Source organism: Zootoca vivipara, chromosome 16, assembly GCF_965207765.1.
Source record: "Zootoca vivipara chromosome 16, rZooViv2.hap1.1, whole genome shotgun sequence".
In the NCBI taxonomy this organism is placed as follows: Eukaryota; Metazoa; Chordata; class Lepidosauria; order Squamata; family Lacertidae; genus Zootoca; species Zootoca vivipara.
The window spans coordinates 12,558,989-12,579,155 of NC_142599.1; the positions used below are offsets into that span (position 1 = coordinate 12,558,989).

Below are 20,167 nucleotides of genomic sequence, written 5' to 3' on the forward strand. Positions count from 1 at the left end.
TAGTCTATTTTAAAAACAAGCTGATATGGCTTATTTTATGATGTAGTTTGGAAGCCTGTCGTATTATTCTGAGCTACTCTTGGACACCTCCTCAAGCCGGAAGGTCTCATACTGGAGAGAGCGAGCCATGGAAGTGAACGGGAACCGCGCAATACCACATCTCTCCCATTCACTTCCGTGGGGTTCCCATACGTGACCTTTCCGCGAAGTTTAATTAATTAAAGGTCATTTGTATCCTGCATTTCCACCAGCTAGTTCTTCCAGGAGGTTTACAAACACGTGCTAAATGCATAGTATTGCGTCCTGTCACTGTGTTATTCGCTTGCTATTTAGCACGGTGTGCTTGCTGCGCTGTAATACAGCATATAGCCTTTATTGATCTGGTCGTCTGGATGAGCCCCCAGTCTCTCCCCACCCCACCCCACCCCCACACAAATGGAGTATTTGAAACAGAGAACTCTCTCCGCCACTCTCCAATTAAACGACTTTATTGATTTCAACTACTTTGTGGCCTTGTAGAAAATCGCCTCCTGACTTTGAACCAGCCAGGGGTTTTAAAGTTCTAAAACCATTGTTTTATACTTTCTATAAGCGCCATATGACTTCCTATACCACAACACTGCTAATTTATTTTATTTCTAATTATTTGTATTTCTTCCAAGCTCTGTAATCTCGTGAATTCCTCATCGCCAAGGCTAATGCCCCTTTGCGCGTTGAAATGAACCGGGCTATCGCAGTGCAATCTAGCACAAGTTCATTTCTGTGTATTTATTTATAGTAAACTTTTTTTAATTTAAATGGACCTGGCTTCCAAGTTAAGTGATTAAGATCTCTGTATATAAAATATAACCCAGCGCTTACCATATTTACCGGGAAGCAAGACTCAAACGTGTTTTATGTCAGCTCCACAGAACGTTAGTGTGATCCTGTGTGTATAATCTGCACGGTACATGGGAACCATCTGGTGAAAACCTGAAGTTCTATTCATTTATTCCGAAGTTTCAGCCATTTATTTTTCAGTAGGGGTTCCTTCTCACTCAAAGGAACAGGGCTTTAAAAAGTCATGTGGTTAGATTTGCGTTCCCTTGACTTTCCTTATGTAGAAGGGAACTATTATAGTTCCTTGTAAATTTAATAAGAATAGAATTGAATAATACTTTAATAAGAATATAATAGAATAGACCTATATGTCCCAAATACTCAACTTTCTCCTGTTCTTACAGGCAAATTAGAGAGAGCTTCTCCCCCCCTCCCCCCAAACACACACGTGGTCCCTTCCTGACTGCGCTGCAATCGCAGCTAATAACTCCATAGCTCAGGGCTACTTTGCTAATTGACAGCGAAGCAGCACATTACAAGCATGTGCCTAACCTAGATTTACTATCGATTTGAGAGAGCCTGTGGTTTGTTTGTTTTTTTCCCGTGGGCGGTGGCTCCAGTTGCTAACGTTATATATGCCACCCAAATGCCACAGATGCTTTTACGCGGAAGTCAACCCCACTGGGTGCAGTGGGGCTGACGCCCAGGTAGGCTTCTGTTTCGGGACTCCAGCCTCGGTTACTTTTAGAGGAGAAAAGACGCCGGCAGACGTGCGAGCAAACCAGAAGAGGCTAGGGTTTAGTTCCAAGTAGATCGGTTAACTTAAACAAAAGGTTTTGGTTTTTTTAAGAACCCCAATCAGAACTGCAATGTTTGCTGCTCACAGCCCCATCCGCTCACAGGGTGAGTTTAATGCTAAGCGACTTGGTTAGGCTGCACAACATTCATCATAATAGTAATTATTATTATTGTTGTTGTCGTTAATTATTATGAATTTTAATGGGTACTCCAAGCAGAACCCATTGAAACTAATGGACATGACTAATTTAGGTCCATTAGCTCCTATGGGTCTACTCTATTTTCGCTGGCTACAGCCCGAAGCTGGAGGATCCGGGTGCGCTTTTTGCTGCGGATCTCCACTGGGGAGGTTATATATGGGGAAGGGTCGTCCGTGGCTTAGCGGCATGCTCTGTAGGCAGATGGCTCCCCAGTTCAGTCCCCTTAGGATCCGGAGAGATCTGTGCCGCAGATCCCCGGAGACCCCAGTGCCAGTAAGAAGAGTTTAGAGGGGCCGCTGGTCTAACTCGGCAGCAGCCAGCTCCCTACGTCCAGAAGCCCAAAACCGCGTTATTCTCCGGCGACAAAGCGCCACGGAAAATAATATACGTGAAACAAGACGGAAGTTCCTTGGAGCAAGGGAGCCGGCGCAGGGCAAGCTGCTGAGGCGTGTCTACTCGGATGTAAGCCCAGGCACCTTGAATTCCCAGGTGTCGGCGTGCGTGCCGCAGAGGGATTGGCTTGCTGGGTTTTGTTTTGTTTGAGGCTGTTGTCAAAAGGTTTCCTTGCTGCAACGCAGCCACTGGGCCGTCTCCGGGTCTCCGAGCGCGGCAGAGCTGACTTACTCTAACCGGGAGAAGAGTATCCTAACAAACTCTGCAATTGTGCGAGTGTCTGTGGGCGAGATCCGCGGAACTCCCTTCGCCCTTGACCTCTGGGTGCTGCGCTAAGCAGCGGCTATGGGGCCGCCACATATTTTTGCAGACATCCATTCTCCCCTCCCCACCAACTGATTTTTATTTTTTTAAAGCAAGTTTCTCGAGTCTCTTCGCCGCTTACCTTCCATGTCCCGGGTAACGGCGCTGAAATGCATCCTCCTCCGGGCGGCGGCAGCGGCAGCGGAGGGGCTGTAGGGTCTGCGGAGGCCCCCACCGACGGCGGCGGCGGCGCTGGGCTCGGCGTCCAGCGCAGCGACTACAACCTCCTCCTCGTCGCTGTCGTCTTCTTCGTCGCCGCTTCCTTTTCCCTCGCGCTCAGCGGCTGAAATCAGAGAGGCGATACTGAATGCATTGGCCTTGGGGGACAGGGGGCTCGCGTCGTCCATAGGAGGGCAGAGAACCGCCGAGCCCGGCTGGAAACGGCCCGCCCGCCGGGGAGATCAGCGCGCCAGGGCCAGCAGCACTGGGAGGCGCGCGGCTCGCATGGCAGGGACCCCGCGGCCCGGCGGCAGAAACTGCTGCGGGAAGAGAAGCAGGCGAAGGAAGTTTCCGAAGCGACTCCCCCACCCCTCTCTCCTCTCCTCTGCCCTGGCCCTTCCCTCCCTCCCCCCCTCCAGCAACCCATCGCCGTTCCCTCCTCCCAGCTGGCGGAAAGTGGCTCCGCGCGCCTTGGCCCAACCCGAAATCTCCCTCCTCCTACTCCTCTGCCACCTCGTTCCAACTCCCGCTTGCCCCCCGCCCCCCGCACCTCGGATCGGCAGCCGGCCTAGCCACATTTACTCGGAAGTAAGCGCCGCGCCTGCTCAGGGAGGTTTACCTCCAGGTAAAACGCTTAGGATCGAGTGGGATTTTATGTTCTTGCTTTCTCCACACATTTCCCTCGCATTCCTTCTCTTTTCCCCAGCAAGGAATAGTTCAGGTAAATGCTCCTTGTTTTCCCTTTTTCGGTTTCCCCCTGGATTCATTGTGATTATTTACAACTCTCTCCTCCCTCCTTGGAGCGCGCATTCCTTGCAAGGCTGATGGCGCAACTCCTTTCCCTGTCGCAGAGGATTCCTCTCGCTCGCTCTGCGCACCTTTCCGTGGGTGGTGATGCCACACGGGCTGGCGCGCCTGTAAGGATGGCCTTCTGCCCCGCCACTAATTTCGCATCCTCCACTCTCCGATTCCTTTACCTCTCCGGAAACACTACTAGCAAAGAAGAGAGCTATAAATTGGAGAGGATTTGGGGTGGGGAGCAGTAGATGGGGTAGAATGCGCCTCCTCCTTCATTTTTCCAGTTCTCTTGCCGTGGTCACCAAAATAAAACATGGACAGAAGAAACTTTGTGGGGAGTGTCTGCCCAGGTGTGGAAGGACACCCCAGAACCAATTACGTATATAGGAGGAAGCAGCGCAACTCCCTCCCAGAGCGAGTCCAGCCTAGAAGCGAAACAGTCTGTCCGCTCTGGGGGAAAAAGGGGGGGGGGAAGTTGCCCGAAGAAAAGAAGGGGTCATCTCACTCCGCAAGACCTTGAGAATGAACAATCCCTTCTTCTGCCCGGTCTATGGGCGGGCACTGAAAACGGTTTCTCCAGAGGTGCGTGTGGACAGATTAGTTCTACCGCGTTTTAATGTTTCGACCTATAAAGAGGCCGCACTATTAGCGGTGACCCCAACACCCCCCCCCAATATACCAATCCCATGGGCTGCTATATCCTCAGAAGTGCGTGCACTTAGATCTCCCTCCCTCCCAAACAAAGCGCGCAGCGGGTTGTGCGGAGCCGCCTTTCACTCCCACTAACGGCTGCAAAACTGAACGTTGCGTAAGACAGCAATTACAGCTCTATGGCAATTATGGCGAGGAGCCTTGATTCGCACCCCAAACCTCTCCTCCCCTCGCGCCGGAGATGTCATCACCGACCCCTAATATCTGGCTGGAGACTTGGGGACGAGACACGTACCAGCTTGTTTGCGAAGGATTGCCAGGGGTGGGTTTTATTGGGGGGGGGGGTGCCACCCCAGATCCAAACACCACCTGTTTAAAAACTTAAACCCTTTCTCGGGGTGGGAATCAGCTTCGTAGAGACCTAGGCAGAGACATCTCTTTCCGATCCAGGCCATAGCTGCCAAGTTATCCCTTATTTTAAGGGATTTTCCCTTATGCTGAATAGGCTTCCTCGCGAGAAAAGGGAAAACTTGGCAGCTATGATCCAGGCTCAGAAGCCCAGAGAGACACGGGCCGCTTTCGGTTTGAGGCCTCTAGCCATAATAATCTTTTTTTTAAAAAAATGACGACGGGGTGGGTGGTGGGTGGGAGAAAACATATCCAAAAAGCGAATGGATTGTTTGTATACTCAGCTGATCTGAGAGGACACATTCACCGCGGTCTAATCTTCAGCCATTCCAACCGTTTTATTGTATTAATATCTAGGAACACTTTAAACTATCTAATATGACAAAGTTCTATATCGGTCAACAACAAAGTCTTTGATCAAATCCCATCTCTTATTTGTTTCGGCTCAGAGCTTCAGATATATTCAATGTGTCATTTTTTGGTGGTCTCTTAAGCAAAAAAATAAATTGCAAAAAGTTATCAAATGCTCCCAAAATTTAAAAAAGTGTCTAAATTTGAGATTAAGGTTGAGAGCAAATGGATCCCCCTTCCTAAAGCAAAATTACTCTAGGAATGAAATATGAACCGAGTATGAATCGGGCTCTCAATCCCATAATAGTCCCAAACTCTTCTGCGTTAGTATGATTTTATACCAAAAGTAACTGCGGAGTATTTATTACTACCGTTGCGTAGTATTGAGAGTAGTCATCTTACAGTAAGTAGGGAAGTACAATACATTCTATTAAGAACGTTTACTTGCGGCTGGAGAATGCTTTAAGTGAGAAACCATAATAAAAAGAATTAGCAGTTCTTAAACAATATTTCCATCTGGATCGAGAACGCTCTCTTGATGCAAAACGGTGATAAACCAGAATGGATACGGAAGAAGGAAGGAATTTTACATGAAATATCCCTTTGGGACCAAAGCTGCAGTAAAGAGAATTATGGATCTTTTGTGCAATGCCTGACGCTGAATTCGGAGAAATAAATAAAACACTTTCTGGGTTCCAAACAGTATAAAAGTCATGATTGTTTTGTGAAATTGCAAAAAAGTTCCCAGGTGCTATATCTCTCGGGAGTCCAAAAGCCTGAGCGGCATAAAGACATACATAATTTCTGGACTCGCAACCGAGGTATAAAGAGGATTTTGTCCCGGTTCACACAAGTTGAGCAATCAGCACTGGTTCCGAGGATACCCCGCCGCCGAAAAGACCCCCACCCACTTAAGTCTTCGTGCCGCGGGAACCTTCGCTCGGCTGCGCACGTCTCGGATCCCTTCCAGGGGGCTGCGATCCTAACCGCACATCCTTGGGAGTAAGCCCCATTGAGTTCAATAGGACTCCCGAGCGAGTTAGACACAGAAACACACACAAATACATCTGCTTAACTGGCCAGGTCACCTGCAAAGCCTGCCTTGAAGCGCCGTCCCCTTTTTCTCTGCTGCAACGTTAGAAGGCCAGACGGGGAGAACAGGATCGCTTTTCGCGGCTGCTTCCAGGCGCAGCACTCCTGCAACCCGATCTCCCCCGGCTACAGACGAGCCCTTCAGTCCGAAGTGTGGTGGGGCGGTGGGGGGGGGGCTGGATAAGCGGGCTTTGCTCCCCCCCTCTGCATTATACCCAGGACCCTTCCACATGAGAACCCACAGAAAAACAAAACAAAATAAACCCAGGCTAGGGCTACTGGTACCTCGATAGGTAAGGCAGACGCTGCAATGAAGCTTTTGCTATACCCATCGCTGCAGGGTCAGGGTGCGTATTGGGGGCCGTTGCGTGTTTTGCATAGAGACTGTCTGCAATTAACCACCACCACCACCATCATTAAAGGGAGAACCGCCAAGTGAAAGCTCTGAATTGGCATTAATGAGGAAGTTCGACCGCATCACTCCTGGATTGAATCGCGACAAGGGCTTGATGTTACGTTACATGTGGGAACCGGCTTCTCCGTGTTCCGAGAGACGCCTGTGTTATCAGGAACAACTGTCTGTGAACCGCCACCGTGAATCACACGGGATCTGTGTTTCCTGCTTTTCGTTTGCTTCTGACATCAATGTTTACAACTCTCCGCCGCCCCCCGGGAAAAAAAAAAGCTCCACTCTCATATGTACATATACTTGTAAAACAGAATAAAACTCCATCCATCTGATGAAGTGGACTGCAACCTACGGAAGCTTATGCCATCATAAATCGACGAAGTTTTCGAAGTGCCGCAAGGCTGTTCCGTAATAAGGAGCAATTTTTTTTATGTAGCACTTTTTTTTAATACGCTTAAGATGTTGCGGGAGGGCTTACTTGACATAAGCAGTCCTAGCCAAGTCAATGGGATCCCATGGAGTCCGTAAGAGGTGGGCGGGATGTTAGCACGGATTGGATCCCTCAATGACCACGATCGCACGGATATTCCTCCGTGTCTTCCAACTAACAGAGCAAGTCCCGCTTTTGAGTAAGCCGGAGAACATTGTTCCCTGTCAGTGGGGGTAGGAAGAGAGGCTAGCTGCTGTACTTTCAACCGGTCCGGTTGATTTCTTTGGTGGACCTGGGTGTGAATTGTGAGGAAGGACCCGCAGGATTGGAAGCCGACGTGTGTAAGCCGCCTTGAGCTCCCGGATGGGGGGGAAAGGCCGTTTGTTATAAATAGAACAAACGAATGAAATTGGTTGTTTTTTTTGGGGGGGGGGGGCAACTTCAACCCCGATTCCGTACTTTATAAAACACCTTTTATATCAGTGGGACATATTTAAGCGTAACTGTCCCATTGGATGGGAATTTTAAAAAATAATAATCCTTGGCCTTTTGGCAGGAAAGTGCGTTTACAAGATAGCTTCAGAACAGGTGATGATCGGATAATGCCTTAAGAAAAGAAGAGCTCTAAATAAAACGGATTTATCTGTCTGTCTGTCTGTCTGTCTGTCTGTCTGTCTGTCTGTCTGTCTGTCTGTCTCTCTCTCTCTCTCTCTCTCTCTCTCTCTCTCTCTTTCTTTCTTTCAAAAAATACAAATCGTGCCTGGGTCAGTCTATAATTTTACAAGGATTCCCCCCCCCCTTCCAATGAATAAACAGCACTTTTTGCAGCACTTTGCCCAGATTCTTTTTTTAAAAAAGTTTGAAATCCCTATCTTAGGTATGTCTACCATGAATGACAAAACTCACAACTCTGATTAATCCACCATTTGAAGAAACAAAAACCACCAAAACTCACTATTTGATCTTCCTATAATCAATTTCAAACCACCAGTATCATTCTGTTGTTATGGCTGATTTTTATTATTCATAATAATAGCAGTGCAACATATAAATCGTGTTAATGCTTACATCATTTGATATAAACAAAAATAATAATATTGCAGTGATAATAATTTAATAATGAACAGGACTGGTGAAGCAGAGGTGTAAAACCTGGCATTCAGCTATGCCCTACTTAGAAAAGACCTACTGGGATTAATAGACCTAAGTCCTGTCTATTAACTTCAACAGGTCTACTCTGAGTAGGACTAGCATGAAATACCACCCAATGAACCTGACAAATTGATCCTTAGCAATAACCCCTTAGAGTTTGTCCACAAGACAAGACTTACAATCTTACATACATGTCTTCTTAGAAGAGTTCAGTGGCACTTACAGCAATTCTATAGGCACTGGGGCTGGGGGTGTTAATTTTTAAAGGGACCCCTGGAAGTTGGGTTTTGAAATTGAATCCAGAAAAAGCTGCATTTTGAGAGGGTGGACAATCAGACTCTGAAAGGTTGCTGAGTCTGTTCTCTGTTTCTTCTCCTCAATGGTGATTTGTATTGTGCAAATGTGTGTCTCCCAACCAGCCAATGTCTGCCTCTCTGCCTGCAGAAGACCTAGAGGAAATAGGTCACTATACTTTTATTCCCATTTTACAGATGAGAAAGCCCGATTCTTCCCTGCTGAGCCCCATCCCACAGTCCACTACTATTTATCTCTCCTGCACTCGATGTCTGTCAATTCACTACCATTCAACCTTATGTATCAGAAGGACACCCCAATGCATTCAATAGAGCCTAATTCAAATAATAATAATAATACAGTAATAATAATAATAATTTATTATTTATACCCCGCCCATCTGGCTGGGTTTCTCCAGCCACTCTGGGCAGCTGTGGGTTAAACCACTGAGCCTAGGCTTGCTGATCAGAAGGTCGGAGGTTCAGGGGTGAGCTCCCGTTGCTTGGTCCCAGCTCCTGCCAACCTAGCAGTTCGAAAGCACGTCAAAATGCAAGTAGATAAATAGGAACCGCTACACCGGGAAGGTAAACGGCGTTTCCATGTGCTGCTCTGGTTTGCCAGAAGCGGCTTTGTCATGCTGGCCACATGACCTGGAAGCTATACGCCGGCTCCCTCGGCCAATAATGCGAGATGAGCGCGCAACCCCAGAGTCGGTCACGACTGGACCTAATGGTCAGGGGTCCCTTTACCTTTACCCCGCCCACCTGGCTGGGTTTCCCCAGCCACTCTGGGCAGCTTCCAACAGAAAAATAAAATAAAATGATCGATTAAACATTAAAAGCATCCCTAAACAGGGCTGCCTTCAGATGTCTTCTAAAAATCTGGTAGCTGTTTTTCTCTTCGACATCTGATGGGAGGGCGTTCCACTTGAATGTGCCTTAGGACTGCTGCGCTGCCTGAAGCTGTGACCTAACTGTGCTGTATGCCTGGCCTCACAATACATGCAAAAAATTCCTTCTTGTTGAAACCATTAAATGAGTGGTGTGCACTAGTGAAAGAGCTCAGAGGGAGGAGCTAGAGTGACAGGTAGCAATCATGTGAGAGAGGTCTGCTTATGAGGAACACTGAATGCCACCCGGCTCCATCAGGCATGGATAGCTGGAGGGCAGTTGTGACTGGTACCCTGGTAGGATGAGAGGCAAGGACATCAGCTGTTCCATCATGACATTGCGGCATGGCACATGTCCTCTGGGCACCCACAGTGTGGAGCCCAAGTTGGCACTACTGACCCCCCCCTTCCTGCAAGCAAGGCAGATGCTCTATCACTGAGCTATGGTTCCTTCCCCAAGAAAACCTCTTGAAATATCAAGAACACATCTCTCTCTGTGTGTAAGGCCAGATAAGTCCTAGAACAGGCATCCCCAAACTGCAGCCCTCCAGATGTTTTGTCCTACAACTCCCATGATCCCTAGCTAGCAGGACCAGTGGGCGGGGAAGATGGGAATTGTAGTCCAAAACATCTGGAAGGCTGAAGTTTGGGGATGCCTGTCCTAGAAGGTAAGTGAACAGTTATGTAGAAATCCAGAACCTAACTGGCATATGTGTAGTTACAGGTAGGTAGCCGTGTTGGTCTGGCGTAGTCGAAACAAAATTTTAAAAAATCCTTCCAATAGCACCTTAGAGACCAACTAAGTTTGTCATTGGTATAAGCTTTCATGTGCATGCACACTTCTTCAGATACACTGAAACAGAAGTCACCAGACCCTTATGTATAGTCAGAGGGTGGGGAGGGGTATTACTCAGAAGGGTGGTGGGAATGGGTGATTGACTGATAAGTGTGGCATATGTGTACCGGTATCTATCTTGTGTGTTCTTGGAAATCTCAAAACAGCCAGATTCCAGGGGACTCTCGGGCTGCAATCCTATACATCCATTGAACTCAATGGGACTTACATCACAAGAGATGGTTGGTTCTCACAATCAGGTATCTCTCAGATTTACAACCTCCTGCCATCAACATACTTACTGTACTAGGCTTCCTTGTGTTGAAAGGTGAGATATTAAGTGTGCTAATATAAAACAAAGCAAAACAACAACAACGTTGCCACCAGATTCCACCCCATTCCCATGTCTAGTGGCGCATGTATACCACTTGATTAGTCCCAGATGAATGTGTTTAACTAATAGGTGAGTATGTAAAACATGGTCTGATTGCACTTCTCAAATATCTGGAAGTCGAACCCTTTCTCTAAAAGCTGCTGGTTTATGGGCAACACTTCGGATAAAGCAGTTTGTGGATTTTTGTAGTTATAACCCAGCTGGTTCAAAATATATCAAGTAAAAGGCCTCTACTGATAAATCGAACATTATCCTAGATGCTAAGAACATAAGATCAGGAAGAAAAGCCCAGCTTATCCAGGGTCCTGTTCTTACAGTGGCCAATGAGAGGCCTATGAGAAGATACTCCAGAAGAAGAAGAAGAAGAAGAAGAAGAAGAAGAAGAAGAAGAAGAAGAAGAAGAAGAAGAAGAAGAAGAAGAAGAAGAAGAAGAAGAAGAAGAAGAAGAAGAAGAAGAAGAAGAAGGGGAGTTTGGATTTGATATCCCACTTTATCACTACCCTAAGGAGTCTCAAAGCAGCTAATAATCTCCTTTCCCTCCCCCCCCCAAACAAACACTCTGTGAGGTGAGTGAGGCTGAGAGACTTCAGAGAAGTGTGACTAGCCCAAGGTCACCCAGCAGCTGCATGTGGAGGAGTGGGGAAGCGAACCCAGTTCACCAGATTACGAGTCCACCACTCTTAACCACTATACCACACTGGCTCTAAACAGAACCTGAGCACCATCCTTGCTTCCTGGTGAGTATGACCAACTGGTAGTCAGAGGCATACTGGAGGCAGAACATAACCATTATGGTTTGTAGCCACTGGTCGCCTCATCCTGCATTGATTTGTGTAACCCAAGCCATGCAAGTTGTGGTGGAACATCACCACATCCTGTAGAACACTTTAGACTAGGGGTGGGGAACCTTTTTGGCTACACAGACCAGATCCTCTTCTCAGGATTGGCTTCCCAAGCTAAATTTGACAGGTAGGTGGGGTCACCCACCTGTCAATCAAATCACCTGTCAGTCACGTCACATCAGCCCTGCCCACCTCTCAAAATCCTTTGCACAGTCAGTTGGTGGTTTGCAAAAGGGCTTTTTACCGCAGTCCAGGGCTTGCACTCCCACTCTGGAGGGGGGCTCAAACAGGAAAGTAGGAGTGCACTTGGCAAAAGTGCTGTTTGAAGCAGCTCCTCGCTTCTCCCTTTCACTGGGCGTCCATGGGAGAAGAGAAAGTCCCATCCATCAGCAGCTGACATTACCAGTGCTGTCAGCTGATGGTCAGCTGTGCATGTTTTGAGGGAAATTGTCCCATGGGCCAAACTGCACACCATTGTGGGCCAAGATTGGCCCTTGAGCCAGAGCATAGCCCACTACCCCACTTGCTGTAGACTGATTTCCTGGATTCAAGCAATTCAGGAGTGGCTGAATTGGCAGGGATTTGGACTAAAACAGTATCATTCAAACTAGGGTCTCCAGATGTTGTTAGACTACAACGCACTGTGGATTTTCAGTCTTAAATCTTGCAGAAAGAACAAATGCTCTTAATGAAAGATGGTGTGATTTGCACCTGGCAGTGTGATCTCAGTCCAGCCATTATTGTATTAGTCAAGTCGTTGAGAAGTTCTATAAAAATAAGGACTGTTTCTTCACCCCCCCTCTTTGCTTTTTATAAAGCAACATTCTTTTTTATTATTTGGCACATTTTGCAATGTACCAATGAAAAATCTGCTTTGGGCTTCAAAACCATTGCCAAAACGAGACACCCCCGACCCTGGAGGAGATTTGATTTCCTAGGGAATAAAATCAAAGTATTTGCGCCTTCACGATAGGAGGTTCACTCTTATGCTAGGGTTTCTAGCAAGTTAACAGCAGTGTTCTTAAACAGTATGCTTCAGTCTTGGGGCTCCAAGAATTGTTGGACTACAACTCTCATCATCCACAGCCAGCATAGGCAATGGTCATGGATTTTGGAAATTGTTGTCCAACAACATCTGAGAACCCACATTTGAGGGACACTGATTTTTGTTACCTTTGGTTACCTTTGAGGTCATTTACAATTACATTTCTCACCACAATGGTAACCTTGAATTGACCAATCCAGCCAACATCCTAAATCAGTTTTAAATTATAAACCGCATAGCCAGGGAGGGGATTCACAATAGAGACTGACACTTAAAAAACAGTTTTATCAGGGAAGATCAACAAGCATACTTTTTAGAAAATCTGGGCATCCTTTAAACCAGGACTTAACCTCCTGAACTGTTTTTGGTGTTGGTGCTCAGTCGTCAGAATCATAGAACCATAGAATCATAGAGTTGGAAGGGACCATAAGGGTCATCTAGTCCAACCCTGAAATTAATGTAATGTGCATTTTAGAAACACAGGAAGCTGCGTTATATGGAATTAGTCGTCTGGTTCATCTAGAATCCCCCCCCCGATTATTGGTTCACCAAGCTCAGTACTGTCTACTCTGACTAGCAGCAGCTCTCCAGGATTCCAGGCAAGGTTTTCTCTCCCAGACCTATTTGGAGAGGCTGGGGATTGAACTTGGGACCTTCTGCACACAAAGCAGATGTTCTGCCACTGAACTACAGCCTTTCCCCTAGCTCAGAACTGTCCTCATTGACTTGTTGTCAGTCTCCAGTACTTATCAGCTGCAACTAGCACAGTCAATGGCGGGGGTTGATGGGAGTTGGAGTCCAATGGCATCTAGAGGCCACAGGCTCCTTATTCCTGCACTAGACCAACGTCACCAACCGGCCTAACATTACCCTCTCTGCTTCACCAACTTCGGGAAAGGAGAACTGCGTTAGAACACATAGCCACAAACACCTCCATACATATCCTACCCTCCAAAACCAAGCACTTTTGAAAATGCAAAGCTCCTGTTGAATGTAGTATGGTCTGTGCCTGAGCATCTGTCATAAAGCCTAGAGGCTCAATGCAGCTGATAAAATATCCTCCAACTTGTGTTTATTTATTAAAGCATTTGTATCCCACCCTCTCACACAGGGCCGTCTCATGCCGGTCGGGCACCGTGGCACGGAGATCGCTCCAGCGCCCCCGCCCTGGTGGGCGGGCGCAGCGCCCTCCTGCTGGCCAGGTGCCCTGGCGCCCCGCGCCACCAAGACTACCCCTAGAGCCCGCCCTGCTCTCACAAAATATCAGGGTGGTAACAAACCTTTATAAGGCAACACAGAACAATCATTCAAATACAGTGGCACCTCGGGTTAAGAACTTAATTCGTTCTGGAGTTCTGTTCTTAACCTGAAACTGTTCTTAACCTGAGGTCCCACTTTAGCTAACAGAGCCTCCAGCTGCCACTGCACCGTCACCACACGATTTCTGTTCTCATCCTGAAGCAAAGTTCTTAACCCAGGGTACTATTTCTGGGTTAGTGGAGTCTGTAACCTGAAGCACCTGTAACCTGAGGTACCACTCAGTGGCGGAGCTTCATGCTCCCGCAGCGGGGGGGGGGGGCGAAGAGCAGGCGGGGCTGGTGTGCGTCCTGGGGGCGGAGCGCGCCGCCCGTATGGGCGTGGTGCATGTTCTGGGGGTGTGACGCTCCGCCTGCAGGGGCGTGGCATGCTTTCTGGGAGCGGGGACAGTCGCAATGGCACCCTACCGGGATCGTGCTGCTGGGGGTGGCGCGCCCCCATTGCCCCCCTCTTCCTACGCCCCTGGTACCACTGTAACTGGCTGCTCAGGAAAGCTTTTAAACAATTGCATAAGCCTGTTGGTATAAAGAAGTTTGTGGGAGTGATCCTGGGGTTGATGTCGGCAAGCCGCATCAAGCCTGGCAAATAGAGCTGTCAAATGTAAAGGTTGTTATCGCGTGCAATGCTGGCAAGCCACATTGTATGTCGGTATAAGCACACACGCATCTATAGGTTGGGTCATTGGGACAGAGCAGGGCAGCAGGTCACCACAGGACTGGACAGAGGTGGGGAGAGCAGGATGGAACTGGTTTGGGCAAGTTGTAACAGGGGAAGCAGGTCCAAGCCAGAAAGGTTGAACCCAGGCCGGGAGGAAAACAACGGAATGGGGAGGAGGTTTTGGGAAGCTAGCAGTAGTCACAAGATTGAGAGGAGGGGTGTGTGTAAAGAGTGCACATGTGACAAAGAGGTGTCTGAGGGATACGTGAGGATCAGGCACTTCCCTTATGGAGGGAAATTTGGGTGTTGGCAGGATGTGACACGTAGGGAAGTACCACCTTTTCTGGGATGTCCTGGCTGTCATTGGAGGAAGACTGCACTGTTTGTTAATTATTTACTTTGTAACGAAATCTCAATAAAAGGGGGCTCCTGCTTCTGTTCTGGGTCTCCCCCTGGAATTTACTACCTTTGTGTTGCGTCTTGTTTGTCACCTCAACATAAGTTTTCAAGGTAAACCTGGCAGTCAAAAGCAAGGCCGCCTATCAAGTTTCTGCAGCACCAAATGCTTGACTTTTGGTTGAGGCCGGTTGGGCCTCTGTAACATGGGGGGGGGGGACAGCTAATAGCGCTCATCTGGATGGTCCCAATGATTGGGCTAGATCTAGAATATCTACAGGCTCAGTTGGTCCTTAAAGTAGCCTGGACCCAAGTTGTTCAGGGCTTTGTATATAAACGCAAGAGGCTTGAACCTGGCCTGATAACTCACATGCAGACTATGATGTCTCATGTGTGAGGATGTGCAGCCAAAATCACAAATGCATGATTGCTAGAATGTCACAGAGAGGGGCAATGGCACCTTGGAGTTTTAGAACCTATGTAGAGGGGACTCTGATATCATACCCACAAACCTAGAACCTCCTTCTTTCTGTCACTACACATTATTTTATGTACCTGCAATGGGGGAACTATGGACTATGGATATTTGTAATGTTTAAGGATTATTGGCTGTCTGATTTTCTTCACTGTAACCGCTGAAGCCTTGCAAGACCTTTGATGTGAGCAAACCTTGTATTTTCTTGTTCTCTTAACAGTCTGAGAATGATTTCTTTGTTAAGGTAAAGGGGACCCCTGACCATTAGGGCCAGTCGTGACCGACTCTGGGGTTGCGCGCTCATCTCGCATTATTGGTCGAGGGAGCCGGCGTATAGCTTCCAGGTCATGTGGCCAGCATGACAAAGCCGCTTCTGGCAAACCAGAGCAGCACATGGAAACACCGTTTACCTTCCCGCTGTAGCGGTTCCTATTTATCTACTTGCATTCTGACGTGCTTTCGAACTGCTAGGTTGGCAGGAGCTGGGACCAAGCAATGGGAGCTCACCCCGCCACAGGGATTCGAACCGCCGACCTTCTGATCAGCAAGCCCTAGGCTCAGTGGTTTAACCACAGCGCCACCTGGGTCTCTGGGTCTTTGTTAAGAGGGGAACATAAAAAGGGAGGCGATAATCAAAGTCTGCTTAAAGCACCCTTGGATATTCTAATTGTCCTAGAACAGGGGTGGCCAACTCTGGAGAGTTGCGATCTACTCACAGAGTTAAAAACTGGCAGTGATCTACCTCCTTTTGGGGGGTTCAGGTCAAAGTTGTTAAGCTTTCTAGGGAGGAGGAAAGCCCCATTTTTAGGGGTTCAGGTCAAGTTGTTGAGCTTTTCAGAGGTGGGAGGAAAGCCGTTTTGGGGGGGGAAGGCTAAAACGTTGAGCATTTTTAGGGGAACCAAAGTTGTTGAGCTTCTTTGGGGGGAGCCAGTGATCTACCAGTGATCTACCACAGACGTCCAGTGATCTACCGGTAGATCATGATCTACCTGTTGGACGTGCCTGTCCTAGAAGGTTATGCAAACTTGTCCTAATAACTTCTAAAGATACGGTAAGTGTCACATAGATGGTGATTTTTAACTCTGCTGAATTAGGCATTTGCTTTCTCACGCAAGTGAGAAAAAGGAGGGATAATTACAAAATAAAATATCATCTCCTACTCATCTAAATCCAACCAGCATCCGAAACTGTGCCTCACCCCTTGATAGACACCTGGCTGCTTCGTAAGCAATGATGAGTTTATAGAGCACCAGTTCATCTCTGCAGAGCACCTAAAAAACAAAATGGCTCCAACTCCCAGGGGAGCAGATGCCACACACTTTAATAGGATGGACACCCTCCACAGCAGAAGCAGTCAACATTAGAGGCTGTAGGACTACCACCCCTTAGCACTGGCTATGTTGGTTAGGGCTGGTGGAAGTTGGAGTTCAGCAACACCGGGAGAGTGCCACATTGGCTATTCTCCCATATTGTCACATTGTGGAAGAGAGAGAGAAAAAACAGTAAATTGCAAGAACTCAGGCCAGGAGGAAGATGAATTTCAAGTAAGTCTTCAAAAGGTTTTATTTATGTAACGATAAGATGAATTCAAATAGGAATCAATTCCAGTAAACATACTTGGTACACTCTGACCATTAAAACATTGCTGATGAAGAATTGGCGAAACAGGGCCTTGTCCTGGGATTTTTTCCACTGGAATTTACTTTTATTTGCCTCATTATCATACTGGAATTGATTCCTTTTTGAATTCATCTAAGAATAATAATAATAATAATAATAATAATAATAATAATAATATTTATACCCCGCCCATCCGGCTGGGTTTCCCCAGCCACTCTGGGAGGCTTCCAACAGAAACATTAAAATACACTAATTTCTTAAACATTAAAAGCCTCCCTAAACAGGGCTGCCTTCAGATGTCTTCTAAATAAATTACATAAATAAAACCTTTTGAAGACTTACTTGAAATTCATCTTCCTCCTGGCCCGAGTTCTTGCAATTTACTGTTTATTTCTGGACTTCACCAAAAACTCCAATTTCTACAGTAATTCAACATTGTGGAAGAGAGCAAAAATATCTTCACATCAGGGGCCAGACAAAAACCGGACAGATTCCTACAGAGGAGCCAACCAAACAAATTGCCAGCCCCATGCAAATCGGGAGCCCAATCTACATTTCATCAAAGCCTGGCTAGGATGGAGTGTGGGGGTTGAAACCTGTTCTCCTTATCAAGGTCAACAGCGGGACACCAGCTCTTCTCACCACTCCCTTGTTTTCCCCACATGCCAAGCCCAAAATGTCACAAACCAAAACACCCCCATGGTTGCATCACTGCTCCAGCTGTTCTTAGGAACCAAGGATATAATATAATAAACCTCACCATTGCCTCTGAAGACCATCGAGCATCAAAGACTGTCCAGAGTTCTTGACTCATCTGGAAAAGGGAAGAGTTTGAATCGGCAGAGAGGGTGGAGCAAAGATGGAGGCAAGAAGATCTCTGTAGAATCCTGGAAGGGATGTTGGAAGTCATCTAATCCAAGGATCTGCTCAGCACAAATGCACATTGCAGCTTCAGCTTCCCTGAGAGATGACTCTTCTGTGTCTAGTTGAGGTGCGGAGAACCTGCAGCCCTCCAGATGTTGCAGAACTACAGCTCCCATCAGCCCTAGCAAGTATCTCATATACATAGTACCCTTAAAAAGCTTCACATTGCACTTTCATAATAAATAATAGTAAAAATGGTTGCTTAACAATCTTTCAAGCAACATAAACAATAGACATTTCCCAGACTCAAGCAATTTGTTTTTGTGTGTTTAAAAAGTCTTCTTTTTTCATAACATTGATACATAATAACTGAACCTTGTCAGTAGGCCTGTCCTTACAAGCTGTCTGTGGAGAAATGCTGGCTCCCTCAGCCTGAAAGCGAGATGAGCACCACACCCCATAGTCGCCTTTGACTGGACTTAACTGTTCAGGGGTCCTTTACCTTTTACTAACAAAAGATTTGGTGTGTGTGTGGGGGGGGTACATCTAGGTGGAACAATCAAGAACCTAAACATATTGTGTAGCTTAGAAGGAAGACCCATTGAACTAAATGGGACTTACTTCTAAATAGACACACACAGAATTTCCTTGCCAATGCCCTCCTTGTTGATCAGGAGAGCTTGAAAATCTGCACCCTATTTTGTGACATCTTGTCTGGCCTAATAAAGCATTGCCCAGATGTTGGCCAACATCTGTATTGCTTCAGTTAACTTGATTAATAATAATAATAATAATAATAATAATAATAATAATAATATGTCTGTGGCTTGCTGGTTTCCCCAGTGTCACTACACTGGAAGGCAAGGAACAGGTGAGTACAATACTGTCTGCAAATTATTCCTTGTTTCTGTCTTAGTATCAAGACAGTATCAATGCTTAGAGGATTACTTTTTAAAAAAAACCACCACACACACACACACCATGAAAACATCAGAAAAGGGGTCTGAATTCCCCAGACCCCATCATTGGCCCCAGAGACCACAATAAAAATATATAAAATGTTGACACCTCGACCTGCTTGAGCGTTGCATAAATCGAAAGCAAAAACAAAAGCTAGACTTAACTCTCCAGTTAAACCAACAGGACTTTGTAAAACCAATGAAGGCCGTGGTGGCTCTGCTAGAACAGTGATTTGCATGCAGATGGCCCCCTGGGCTGGGAGACAGTCCCTGCCTGAAACCCTGGAGAGTGACTGCCAGCCAATGTCAACAAGACTGACGTAGATGAGCCAGTGGTCCGAATCAGTATAAGGAATTTCCTAAGATCCTGTCCATAAGAGAAACACGGTTGCATCTCCTAGTACAGGCTTCCTCAAACTCAGCCCTCCAGATGTTTTTGGCCTACAACTCCCGTGATCCCTAGCTAGCAGGACCAGTGGTCAGGGATGATGGGAATTGCAGTCTCAAAACATATGGAGGGTCGAGTTTGAGGAAGCCTGCCCTTGTACAAGAAAGGCCCTTCTGCCTCCTCTCCTTGAAAAACACCCTAGTTCTTCTGAACGCTCTATGCTTCTATAAGTGGGCATTTCTTTCAATATCATGCAGGTGGCCTACAAGGCAGAGGATGTCTGCGTTAGATGATGACACCACACAGGCTGGTGAAGTTCAAAGAGGGAGAGGTGTTAACAAGCAGGCTTTCCCCAGCTAAACACATTCAGTAGCTGCTCTATCAATTAAATTTGCATACAAGAAAAACAAAACACTGCAATAGTTCTAAAGCATAAAGCATAATCCTTTTGTTGATAGCTGATGCAGACGTGTGTGTGTGTGTGTGTGTGTGTGTGTGTGTGTGTGTGTGTGTATCGCAGCCCATGCCATCTTAAAAGTGGCTTCCTTGCTCCAGGGAGAATCTCTCTCCTAAAATGCACTTGCCACCTGCAATTTATTAAACCCTTGTATTAAAAATAATAGGAGAAAAATTACATCGCCCAATTAATTTTGGGGACATTTCTTTAGTTGATTCATCTGCTATGAATCAGCTAAGCTGCTGCAACACCAATAATTATAAAAATGTAATTGCCTCTGGTGAAGAAAGAAAAAATTGATACACAGACACAATGCTAACTTTTTATTCTTCTCCAAGTAAAGGATACTGTTTTTAGAATAAATGTGAGCAGAATTTAATCTTAGCTGTTTTAACAGCTGTCCAGTTGTTGTTTTTAATGCAAGATTTTGTTTTGTGATGTGTTTGTTTGTGTGTGTGTGTTTCTATATTGACAATGAACATAACAGCTGTAACAAAAAGAGACAGTTTTGCAATTGATTTCAGTGGGATATGAATAGCAGACCAAGCCATAAAAGGTGGCTGATTTAAGGTAGGTTTTTCTACTGCAGTGGAATATTAGCAAGAGTTGCAGCTTTCCGCCATGAAATACTATGTGTAACACGTCAAGTACTAAAACATTCTCTTTGTGAATGGGAATTAACAAATTCTTGTATGTATAAAAATGGGGCCGA

At 46.6% G+C, this 20,167-nt stretch overlaps 1 protein-coding gene across 1 annotated transcript in view; it reads right to left on the reverse strand.

Annotated features, from left to right (window-relative positions):
- TBX1 (T-box transcription factor 1) overlaps nucleotides 1-3,044 on the reverse strand; it is a 43,444-nt gene extending 40,400 nt beyond the window's left edge. The window contains exon 1 of the mRNA XM_088660096.1: nucleotides 2,656-3,044. Coding sequence (XP_088516222.1) covers nucleotides 2,656-2,920 — 265 coding nt within the window. The 5' untranslated portion in view covers nucleotides 2,921-3,044. The remainder of the gene's footprint in view (nucleotides 1-2,655) is intronic.
- Between the last annotated feature and the right edge of the window lie 17,123 nt (nucleotides 3,045-20,167).